The 12568-nt window shown below is 43.1% G+C and overlaps 2 protein-coding genes across 5 annotated transcripts in view; one reads left to right on the plus strand and one right to left on the minus strand.

Moving 5' to 3' along the window:
* Positions 1–977, plus strand: part of KIFC3 (kinesin family member C3) — a 46977-nt gene extending 46000 nt beyond the window's left edge. For all 4 annotated transcript variants that reach the window (XM_075282224.1, XM_075282225.1, XM_075282227.1 and 1 more), the window contains one exon: positions 822–977. In XM_075282224.1, the coding sequence (XP_075138325.1) occupies positions 822–847 (26 nt within the window). In that variant the 3' untranslated portion in view covers positions 848–977. The remainder of the gene's footprint in view (positions 1–821) is intronic.
* A 57-nt stretch (positions 978–1034) lies between these two features.
* On the minus strand, positions 1035–9382 carry KATNB1 (katanin regulatory subunit B1). Its single transcript, XM_075282228.1, has 19 exons — positions 9122–9382; positions 8915–9045; positions 7096–7213; positions 6777–6877; positions 5629–5670; positions 5468–5551; positions 4832–4947; positions 4675–4746; positions 4348–4498; positions 4068–4255; positions 3880–3977; positions 3748–3798; positions 2504–2577; positions 2225–2374; positions 1999–2148; positions 1847–1923; positions 1699–1773; positions 1504–1620; positions 1035–1431 (listed from the first exon to the last, which is right to left on the minus strand). The coding sequence occupies exons 1-19, from the start codon at positions 9159–9161 to the stop codon at positions 1299–1301; spliced, it is 1968 nt and encodes a 655-aa protein (XP_075138329.1). The 5' UTR covers positions 9162–9382; the 3' UTR covers positions 1035–1298.
* Between the last annotated feature and the right edge of the window lie 3186 nt (positions 9383–12568).

The following is a 12568-nucleotide window of genomic DNA, read 5'->3' on the forward strand; positions in this document are numbered from 1 at the left end:
ACTAAGAACTAGGTGTCCTGGAAATGACAACACAGAGAGCCCTGATCTCATCATCAAGTCTTTCTGAAGTTACCTGGAGAGACAGGATTTCAGCAAGCCTCCATCCACATAAGATATGTGGTTATTTCTCCAAGATGTCTGGAACAACCTCCCTGCTGACTTCCTTTAAAAACTGTGTGCAAGTGGACCTAGAAGAATTGATGCTGTTTTGAAGGCAAAGGGCGGTCACACCAAATACAGAAATCTAAAACTTATCAATTTTGTTTATTCACTTTTTATTTTTGTCAATTAACACTTCCATTTCTGAAAGAATTCTTACTTTGTAACACAAACGTTTGCACAGTACTTTAGGTAGTGTCACTATTATATCAGTATATACTGCAGGATGCTAAGAGACATCTGTTGGGAGGATGCTGTGGCAGAGTCCTTACTTTCCACCATAATTGTCTACATAACATACTGTTGCCCAAATTTACTAAGTGAGGTGCACCTCGAAGATGGAAATAAGGGGCCTCAACTTTCTGCATTGTTGGCACACAATGGAACATCTCAGCTCCTACACCCCACTTGTCACTTTTTTTTTTTTTTTTTTTTTTTTAGACAGAGGATGGAACAGGAAAACTGTTATACCAGAAATCTTTGTCACTGCCTGACTGGCATAGATAAGAGTTCTGGCACCTGCACACACAAGAATTATTGAAAGGCTGAATCCTCTCAGTAATTCTGGTGTGTTTAGCGGCTATTGGAGAAGACACTAAGTCTGGCATAAGAAATATCAATGTGTAACACTGAAGATCACTGACCGATATGTTTCTTTTCAGTGCGGCAGCGGATCGGCCCTCCCTGACCTTCGCCTGAACAGCTACTAGAACTAGATGGTTACAATAATCCCTCGCCTGCTTCCCGTGTACATGTCCATTTATATTTTTGTATATTTCTAGAGAACTAAAACTTATTACAGAGTATTTTATAAGGAATTTCTGCTGCATGCTTGCTTTTGTTTGAGTTATTTGGGGTAACGTCGCACACAGAAGACAGGTCACACGCGTGTAAAATATGACACTTGTTTAATTTAATTGGACTATAAAGGAGACACTTAACAGTGACAAGCACACATCTCACAGAGACACAGTGACTCTTCTGGATCTTGCTGCTGGGGCAGCCTTGGAATGTCATGGGGCTTTTACCATAAAACACCCCATAAAAAAGAAGCCACAGTGTCCAATGTCTTTCACTTTATTTCAAGGCCACGGGGTGTTGCATTCAGCTGCTGATTTCTGCAGGATCATTCACCCACATCACTCGAGTCCTGACATGAGGAGCTGCAGCTCCCAGAAGGCGCTCCCATATCGTCCACTCTGTGATGCTTTGCTCTTCACCAGCACATACAGGCTCTTCAGCTGCTTGTAACACAGCTTACATTTCATCAGCCTGCAGAGAGAAGTCGATCATTGACAATTACAGCAATGTTACTACATTATTGCACTCAGACAGACGCCTTACCTTTCCTCGCGTGAAATGTCCACACCCACAGAAGGTGGCGCTGAGAGTGTGTCTGTGATTAGAGGAAGGAACCTCTGCAGGAGGAGCTTGAGGGAAACACATCCAGTCTGTACATAACTAAAAAGAGAGATATGACACTCAGGGGGTGATAAGTAGGCAGGACACAATTATTGTTGCACTACAAAAGGTACTCACCTCTCATATTTACTTTGTAGCAGTTTGTCAATCTGAGGCAGCACAGTGAGGCAAAGATCCAGCTTCCACAGGGACCTGAGCCAGACAATGAGTGGTCAGCAAATAGCAAGATGAGGAGAGAAGTGAGATATCTGGAGAGAGTACTTACGCTTTCTGGTTGATTATGTTAAGGAGATCCACAACCACAGAGAGATCATTAACAGCCACAGCAGAGTCCATTGAGGTCTACAATATAAACAGCACAGTTCAGAGCGCCCCCATCTGATAATCCATTTCCAGGACACATAAACTGCTTCTTACCTTTACGTCCCCTGTGCTCCACACTGCTCTTACAGTATCCAGATTTCGCATTCTGCTAGTCAGTACCATGCACATTGTGTCATGGCCTTTTCGGATCTGACATACAGCTTCTTCATCCACAATCTCTGCTGGGGATGAACCCTTGACAACCTGCAGGAAGGAAAGTGGAAGAGTTTCTGTCCAAGATTCAAGTTATAACCTGACTGCCCATTAGAGGCTTACTTACTGGGAGAAAGTCTGCAACTTTAAGACCAATGGGCTCGTTCCTTGCTGCAGATATAACTGGGGGGTTACTGGATATGGATGGAGCAGCTGGAGGGTCCGGGCATACAGTAGGCGTAGAAGCTGCAACTGGGGGTCTGTTAAGCTGTTCAGACTAAATAAAAGAGGCTCTCAGAAAATAGGCAAGTCATATATACATGCAACACAAGCTCAAAAGGCACAGGCCAGAAACAGAGACCATTGATCCCCAGGCCCCAATATTCATCCATATTAAAGTACATACGTTTTTCCTGGTAATGGGAACAGGAGTAACGACCTCTGGTGCGGCAGGAACGGCTTCCTTTACTACAGTGAGGTCTGGGAGCAGAAGAGAGACTTGTATGGATAGTGTTTCATAAGATGGGTAAGTTATTAGGTGATGCCAGTTTTCAGGTATCAAGAAGACCCACTATACTCAAGTTCTGACCAGTGCAAAAATATGATTTTACATGACGGTAAAAGCTTTGCAATTCCAAATAATTCTATAAAAGTATGGTAACCCAGTTTTAGTGTAATATTAGAATCCACAAATACCAGTCCTCTTCCACACTACTACTAGCTACGTCTGTGTCTAAGGGGTGCCTGTTATTTGTGGTATGAAACATCACCCTAAAATTAGTAGTCTCTTTTATAAACAAGTTATTACACTGAGTAATTCTGGATTGCTAGCTTCTTTTACTTACAGTCCTCACGTACTACCCAGAAAGTCACAGGTTTTCCCTCAAACGAATTCACACATACCATATTTTTCGCTTTATAAGATATAAGATGCACCCAAGTTTTAGAGGAGAAAATAGGAAAATAAAGTATTTTTACCCAATTCCTGGACAACCTCTTTAAGGATGATGGCCCCTGCACACAGTCTAATGGCCAGTTAATGGCCCCTCTACATATTGTAACACTATAATGTCCCATAGTAACCCCCAGACATACACACTATTATGCCCTATAGTGGCCCATACGGTTCCCTTTATAGATTTTCACAAAATTTTGGGGTCAGAAAAAGCCAAAATTCTTGGGGTTCACCACCCACAAACCACTTTCAGACTCCAGAATTTAATAATCAGAGGCCCCAGGGAGATGTTTAAACATAATTAACAGTGTAATTCAGCTCTCCTGGGCTCCGGCGCTGACCTTGCCAAATCCATTGTCAGAGACATCTCTGAGCAATCACAGGCCTCAGCAGTGAGTAATAGTTTACTCATCCCTCTCCAGACCCCAGAGTATAATAAGGGTTTGTGGGTGGCAATCATGCTGGCTTGATTTTTAGCACTATTTCCCCCACACTGGATACAAAAGAAAAAAATGGAAGGGTCTTATAAAGCAAAAAAATATAGTAAAATCACAAAATAGGAACTGTCCTCTCTGGTAGACATCCTCACAGGATGGGAAACACAGATGTAGGGGCAGGTACAACCGGAGAGGGCAATCGTGTCCTTAATGCCTTAGTGCATGTGAAATATCTAAGACATGTAGGTGTGATCTTACCATCCTCTGGGGGAGCTGGGAAAGGTTCACTATTTCGTGGGGGAGTCCGAGCTGCAAGCAAGACAAATGAAATACAAAGGATGTTCCATAAGATGAGTTATCAAAAAGAGAGGAAACTGTGCATGTGCTTACAGATAGTATTCTTGGGCTGGAAGATTTCCTTGTAATCCTCTGCATTCTGGATTTCTGCTCGTGACTCCTTCTCCTCATCATCACTGGTTGGGCTAACCCTGTGACAATGACACAGTCATATTACAACATATGAGAGGGAGAGATTGTGAGACCTAGGCATTCCTGGCTAATGCTCACTGTGCTTCTACCTCTTTGGCTTTGTGCAAGTAGTTGATGGTCGCTCGTAGTTCCGTCTCAAGGATGATCCTGCTGGAGTGGGCTGACTGACTGGCATTTCTTTTGGAAGAGACCCCTGAGTACCTGATCCAGTCATTTTCACACGATGCAGGTCAACAACAAAAGAGGACACGTTGGACTGAGTGCTAGATACGCCAATCTGCAAGTCATAAAGTACAGCTCAACTTAAGAAATTTCTATGTGGGAACCAGATCCTGGGTCAGTGAGCACCAGCCTCTTGATTCCACTCACCAGCTGGTTGTTGCAGATAGATAGGTCAGAGACCTTGCCCCACGCGACAGGCACCGTATCAAAACAGCGCTCTGGTTCCCAGCCATAAACACGTAAAACATCCCGGCCCCCGCAGAAAAGACAGCCACCATCACTGCTGAAAAGGATGGACCTGCAGAACAAACCAGATCTAGCAAACACAAGGTGATCCATGTCCAACAATTGTGACAGCATTGGGCTAACCCTACATAACAAAATCAGCCTGACATAGGGAAATGCAAGTAAAACACAAAATATCCTTTAAGTCCATCTTCTTTTGATGGTCCTGGCAGCTATAAACTATCTCACCTGAAAGGTGTGGCTTCCCCTTCCATACAGCCCACTGACTGGAACTTCTCTAGATCCCAGAAACGAACTGTCCTACAAAGTAAAGATACCCAATATCACACAATTCAGAAATAAGACAGAAGAAGGAAACTGTATGCCAAAGAGAATCCCAGTTTACCTGTCTCCACTTGCTGATGCCAGCAAATATTCATTAGGGTGAAACTCCACAATCTGCACAGGCCCTGTGTGCTCAATAAACTCAGCCATTAACTTTCCAGCACTTAGATCCCAGAGCTAGGAGAATTATGAAGATTAGTCAGTCTTATGCATTTCCCCAGAAGAAGTAAAACTCCAACTTTATAATATATAAACTTTATTTATTTTCAGTAAATGGAACAGTCTTGTTAACCAACAGCGAGTAGAAATCTTAAATATGAAGGAGAGAAAAAAAATGGACATTTCTATATACAACTAACAACATAAATACACATTCATGCATCAATGGGCTACAGTACAAATGACTATTCTATTGCCAGGAATGGATCCTCTCATGTGTACTCAAGACCACTTTGTCAGAAAACTTCCCTTATGTACATACATATTATGGGCTGAGCTATGATGCAGCTGTCTGCCTGTAGCCTGCACCAGGTCTCACCATCTCTAAAGGTTCAGAAATCCATCATCTGTTTTCAGACCCAGATTTATATTAGGGTCTAGTAGGGCAAGGCAGACCCAGAACACCAACAATTCCCTCAGGACCCATCATGTCCTGTTCTTTTGTGGACCCCAGGTCAAGGTGTGAAATCCCACATACCTTTACAGTGTGGTCATCCGAAGATGAAGCCAACCACTTGCCATCTGGACTGAAACGTAAGCAGCGCACGGCTTGTGTGTGCCCCTGAACATAAAGCAAAGAGAGTGAAGAGCCAGACAAGGATAGAAACCTACTATAAAACTTTTTCGGGGAGGCCTTACCTTGTAACGAAACACACACCCTTTTCTGCGCACGTCCCACAGCTGCACAGAAGAAAAGATGATGAGAATTTTACAGTGGAAGTCCCCTACCCTCTATAATAGACATTTTGGTGCAAAGACATGTAAATGACAATAGCAGTTACATGGGACTAGCACATAGCAAATGTGGAGGTGAAGGATGAACCTGCAAGTGACTCTACTTTTCCTTTTGAAGAAAAGTCATCCAGAACCATCTCAATAACAACCCTATAACAGATTAGCACTTTGAAGTCAGGAGGACTAGGGGAATGCATCTACACCAGACCTGTGGGTATGCAGGTGGAGTTCTAGTATAGTTGGACTCCATTTAGTGCCATATAAAATATCCTTATATATGAGAAGCTGGGAATGGAAAAATGGAAATAAGACTGGATTAATACTAGAATACCACAGGTAGTCACTAATTGGGTATTTCTGGAATAAGATGTGCCACGATGCACGAGCAGTGGCACCACAGAGACCCCCACTCAACATACTGAACAAGACTGGCACATAACAAATCTTGAGTAGAGATGAGCGAATAGTATTCGAAGCTAGAGTTTCGAATACTATTCACTCATCTCTAATCTTGAGGTAAAGGCCAAGCCTTTAAGTTTTGTTTGACGTCATCCTGAATAATCTCAATTATAAATTTATAAACAGATTAGCACAAGCAGTCATAATATGGAACTCCCTAATTTAAGAGCAGCAAAATTTCGGGACCGTGAGGAAGTTGTGATGTTTAGTTTATCGAAAGAGTCTAAATTGGCTCTGCATGTCTTTGTATAGGGTTAGACGACAGATTCTCTAGAAAAAATACTGGACATGGGTTGATGCTCAGAGACTAAGGCTCTATTAAGATCACATTTTATACATCCCTTTAACAGATGCAAGAAACAAACGTAAATGGATGGCCATCCATTTACATGGACATTAATACTTTTTTTAGTTTCTGTTGTTTTATTAAAAAAACAAAAAAACAAAACAACTTAGTATACTATATTTTTGTATATGTTCAGACAGCACTGGAACAGGAGCAGTAGCTTGTGGGCACCAGATGTTTACAATAAATAGTTATAGCACAGTAAAGTAGATTGTATAGAAAACATAAGGGGTTAATAACACTGCACCTTAATGTTTGTGTCTAGAGACCCCGACGCCACAAACTCTCCATACGGGTGGAAATCTAGACTGCACACATTGGCCTTGTGTCCCATTAATGTCCTCTGTACTATTAAGAAAAAAAACCAAAAAAGATTGGTCATATGTATTACTTCAAAATATAATCTGAAACATGGGGATTACATATTTTATGTAGGAGATGTATGTTTGTAATATATACAGCCCCCCCATATACATCATCGTATATACGTCCCCCATGGGCATGTATATTATAAAACACATCTATCCTATGTACATGCCTTGTATATTAGGTATATAAACACTTACTTTTAGCTTCTTCCATGTTCCACACCCGCAGAGAACCCGACTGAGATCCGGCCACAATCAGCTTCTCAGACGTGCTGAAGCGGACACTCTCCACTGGGGATGTGTGCCCAGTCAGACTCTGTTATGAAGAACAATGTACATGAACAATGTTAAAGGGGTTTTTGGAGATTATGTACATTTCTTAAAGGGGTTGGCCACTTTCAGACCAATATTGATTATTGTTTGTACAATAAAAAGTTGTACAATTTTCCCAATATATTTTCTGTATCAATTCCTCTCGGTTTTCTAAATTTCGGCTTGTTGTCATTCATTCTGTTACTTATAGTGGATAAAACTCTGACCATGGTCATGTGATTTATGGTCCATGGTCATGTGATGAGCACAGAGGTGCCGCTCGTTATAGTCACAGCACAATAATCAGACATCTGCCTGGTAATCAGCTGTGCACCTGTGTGCTCATCACATGACCATGGACAGACTTATATCCACTAGAAGTAACAGAATGAATGACAGCAAGCAGAGATCTAGAAAACCGACAATAACATTTGTTTCTCAATATAGGTCTGAAAGTGGCCAACCCCTTACTGATAGCCCCCATCAGCAGCCCCCAGTAGCTGAAAATGGATCAGGAATTAGACAGTCCCATCCTTTGTGTAGTGGTAAAACTGAGTCACTGCAGCTTAGGTCCCTTTCAAGTGAATAAGAACTGATATACAGTACCTCATGTGACCACTACACAGAACGGAGCAGATGGATTCCTGCTCCTTACATGCATCAATGTTTAAGTACTGCTGTGGGATGGGGGTGTCGTGTGCTGGACCTCCACCACTATGGTATTGACAACCTATTCATAGGATAGGTCATCAATATTTTTAGCTAGTATAACCCCTTTAATAAGGGGGAGAGCTATTGGCACAGGAAGTGATTGAAGTAGTGGAAGCGCTGGTGGCACATGGAGCAGAAGGGGGAACCTTTGGTAAGTACACAAAGCAGGATGTGTCAGCCAGTGAACGATGCTCTGGAAGTATCAGAACCAGGCAATACTGAAGACGAGAGTGAAGAATACAGAAACCATATGGAAAGATCTCCATTTTGGTTGGGAAGTATTAAAGAGGACTTTCACAACTTGCATCAAGTCCAATTCTTTACATCAACTAATAGGTACTGCTCCACTGATTCCAGTATAGTTAGAATTTCTTCTTTAGCCCCACCATGCCTGAGCAGTCAGTGCTGTTGGTTTTGGTGTTTGAATTGCATATTAGACTCTGTACTATAAGGTGGGCATGTCAGATGGTGTGATTCTGAGATATGACACGGTTCAGCTCTGACAGGAATTCTGAATCATACCCCTTGCCTATCACTGTCCACCTGACGCTAGGTTCACAATTGCGTTTGGGTTTCCATTGGGGGGGCTCTGCATGGGGACTCCTCCAAATGGAAACTTAATCCACTTAAAAAGTGGTTACCCTCGAAGACCCGTGGACCCCACAGACTATAAAGGTCTACCAGCTTTACACGCTGCTTGCAGGACTTTCTCTAAGCATTTTTAAAGCGGGATGGGGTATAAAATCCCCCAGTGGAGACCCAGCGCAGGTGTGAACCTAGCCTGACAGTGAAGAGCCTGAGTAGGGTATCAACAACCAAAACCAACTGCTATGTTTTCTTGGGAATGGTGGAGACTAGAAAAAAAATTCCAACTGCGGAGCGGCTCCTATTAGAAGCCAACAACTGGTCCTCTAAGTTTAATGAATAGTCATCTAAACATGGACTATGTTTGTAAGTAGGTGTTCCATCTTGCCATAGCCACTTGATTCCTCACCATTATACAGTTTGGTTTATTGACAGACCACAGATTGACGCGGCAATCTTCTCCACCGGTTGCCAGGAGGCGGCCAGAACTCTTCCCAAGGGCCAGAGCTGCAACATTGCTGGCATGAGCCACTATTTCTTCTGTAAAAGAAAAGTAAAGATGTTACCAGACAGAACAGCCCAGCAACATAAGCCCACCTGGTCCCGCAACACTCACGCAGCTTCCATGCTGTTTTCGTTGTTCCCGAAGTCGCCATGTTTATATGCCAAAGAAAAGATGCATTACAGGGAAGACGACGTGTCTGTGTTTGGGGGATGTACCCCCCAGTCCTTTGCCGCAGGTGCAACAAGATCTGTGAGTTGTGACCGTTGATAAATCCGAGGATCTAGAGGCAACACAACACAACACTACATAGGGTTAATTGTAAGAAAGACCTCATGCTCTCCAATAACGGATTTATCACTCATCCCCCTCCGGACACCCCGCTGTGGACCTCTCACAAAGAATTATTAAGTTTAATTCCTATTCCCCCCCCCTTCCCAAATGTCATCCTTATACTACTTGTGTCCTACCTCACCACATCATATATACCCCGATAGCACAACCCCAGGCTGTGGACATTTTATAGATAATTATTAAGGATAATCCCCCATCCCAATGCTACACCTGTCCGACCTCACCAGATCATGTATACCCAGCTACCATACCCCCAGTGGTCACGTTACCCCAGGCTGCGGACATCTTACAGATAATTAAGGATAATCCCCCATCCCAATGCTACACCTGTCCGACCTTACCAGATTATATATACCTCAATACCATACCCCCAGCGGTCACTCTACCCCAGGCTGCGGACATCTTACAGATAATTAAGGATAACCCCCCCATCCCAATACTACACCTGTCCGACCTCACCAGATCATATATATACCCGATACCACACCCCCAGCAGTCACTCTACCCCAGGCTGGGGACATCTTAGGTAGGGTTCACACTACCGTTGGTGTCTGCTCAGAAGGTCAGTTTAAAAAAAAACAAACAAAAAAAAACCTAACACCGATCATCAGACACAAACGGACAGTAACTGATGGCTATCAGTTACCCATACACTTCAATGTTAAGAAAAAAAAAAAAATGGACACTTGCTGAACGGACAGAAAAGTCCTACATGTAGGATTATTCTATCTGCTTGAAAAAACGGACATGGTTGTAAATGGACACAAGATAAGATCCCATTGAAATTAATGGAAATTGCAAACACACCAGCGAGTGTCCGTTGGTAAAATCTTGTACGGAAAATAGCCACGGACACTACTGAGCGGACACTAACGGTAGTGTGAACACCCCTTTACAGATAATTATTAAGGATAATTCCCCATCCCAATACTACACCTGTCTGACCTCACCAGATCATATATACCCGATACCACACCCCCAGCTGTCACCCTGCCCAGGCTGGGGACATAATTATAAGTGAGGAACAACTCATCAGACATAATGAGAGCTGTCAGCAGGAAGGAGACGTCACCAGGAGGGGGATGGGTCCCCAGAAAACAACAACTATACCTCAGACAGGTGGACCACCATTATCTACCCACCGTACCTGGGTGCCCAATACCAACCTACCCCTAATATTGTAATAAAAGGCGCCCTACTTACCATACCCCACCTATACATCCAGCCAAACTGTAAAAACAAGTTCTCTGCTTCACCTAATCCCATACATTCTCCCCACATCTATCAGCCCCAATATCTCTCTGATAGGACCCCCATCCTACAGTCACTTACCTAACCACATCTCCTCACATCACACAGATACTACAGTCACCCCCGACATCACACAGATAATACAGCCGTCCCTTCTAACAAGTCCCCCACATCACCCTGATACCCCTCTACCCAGCCCCATACTGCCCCCCACTACTTACTCGCCCTCAGCTCCAGCCGCCGGGCTTCAGGCACCAGGATATAATCTGCGATCTTATTCGCGGTTTCCAGACAACAGGCTTCAAAACAAACGTAACGCCACGCCCCCTAACAGCTAGGACGTATATCTGACGTAGTTACGTAAACGTCTGTTTCAAAGCGCCATGATTGTGACTGGCAAGGTACTCCATCCTAGCATTTACCCATGCAGGGAGGACAGAATTGTTCATTGTGCTTGGATGTGAGCGGTGAAATCGCTTCTGTATTAATGTATATGGAGAAAAGTGATATAACTGCGGTACACTATAATATCAGAAGAGTGGTGATGTCACTACTGTATGCTATAACATCTGGAGAGTGGTGATGTCATTGCTGTATGCTATAATATCAGGAGAGTGGTGATGTCATTGCTGTATGCTAAAACATCTGGAGAGTGGTGATGTCATTGCTGTACACTATAATATCAGGAGGGTGGTGATGTCACTGCTGTACAAAAGAACATCTGCAGAGCAGTGATTTCACTGCTGTATTAATATAGCATATGAAGAGTGGTGATGTCACTACTTTATAATATAACATCAGTAGAGCGGTGATTTCACTTCTGCATAGTATAACATCTGGAGAATGGTGATGTCACTGCTGTATAGTATGACATTTGGAGAGCAATGGCGTCACTACTGTATAATATAACATAAGGGAATGGTGATGTTACTGCTTTATAATGTAACATGGAGAATGGTGAAGTCACAGCTGTATAGTATAGCATATGGGAAAAGGTGATGTCACTGCTATATAAAGTATAATATGGAGAGTGGTGATAGCACCTGGAGAGGGGTCATGTCATAGATGTATTAACATACCATGTACAGAGTGGTGATGGTGATGTCACTGCTGTTTACTACCAGAAACTCCCCCCCCCCCCAAAGATAGGGAATAACTTATTGATTGTTGGGTGTCCTGCCACTTGGACAGACACCAATATTTGGATAGGGGGTAACATGTTCTAATTGGAATACCCCTTTAAATTCATGCTGTCTCAAAATTAGAATTAGCAAATCTATCCCAGTATGCCTTGATTCAGCATTTTTCCCAGCTATCACAGGTGCCGTGTGGTGGACAAACTACTCTTATCTCTATTTAGCCCATAGGAAGACTTAACATAACAAATACTATATACCCAGCCCTACCTTCAGTTGGGAATCTAGTGGAGAGTCTCAGTTTGGGCTCTTGGTCTTCCTATCATTTGACCTACACAGGAGCGCGTCTGCCATTCAGTGGCTAAGCAGTTGTACTCCATTGGCTGACACACTTGTGTGTATTAACAGCTAGGACAAAACCAGAGACCAGAACAGAGATTCTCCACTGGATCCTTGGCCTAATGGACAGGTGAGTATGTAGTATTTGTTATTTTAAGCCTATGTGTGGATAGTTCTTATTACCACAATATTCATGATGGGCATTCCTTAAAACATTTTCTAGGACTTTGATAATGATGGGTTATCCTTAGATCCAACATTCGCCACCAATCAGCCGGAGTCACGGCACCAGAAGTTGCACAGTGTACAGAACCAGAACAACACAGTGTCCATTGTATGTGGTGGGTTACTGCAGCTCAGTTCCCATTGAAGTAACAGGTAATTAAGCTGCAGTAACCCAGCATGGCCACTACACAGTGGACTGAACTGTGTGCTGATTAAGGAACATTGAAAGAGTGATGCTTGTACTGATGTATAGTAG

This window comes from Leptodactylus fuscus, chromosome 7 (assembly GCF_031893055.1).
Source record: "Leptodactylus fuscus isolate aLepFus1 chromosome 7, aLepFus1.hap2, whole genome shotgun sequence".
Lineage (NCBI taxonomy): Eukaryota > Metazoa > Chordata > Amphibia > Anura > Leptodactylidae > Leptodactylus > Leptodactylus fuscus.

What these genes read in the sequence shown, in the direction of transcription:
- KATNB1 (XM_075282228.1), bottom strand. Translation starts at nt 9,161, where the DNA reads ATGGCGACTTCGGGAACAACGAAAACAGCATGGAAGCTGC. An exon ending in CGGATGACCACACTGTAAAG is followed by an intron (nt 4,948 to 5,467) that starts GTATGTGGGATT and finishes TAATTCTCCTAG; the next exon opens with CTCTGGGATCTAAGTGCTGG. An exon ending in ACTTGCACAAAGCCAAAGAG is followed by an intron (nt 3,978 to 4,067) that starts GTAGAAGCACAG and finishes TCATTGTCACAG; the next exon opens with GGTTAGCCCAACCAGTGATG.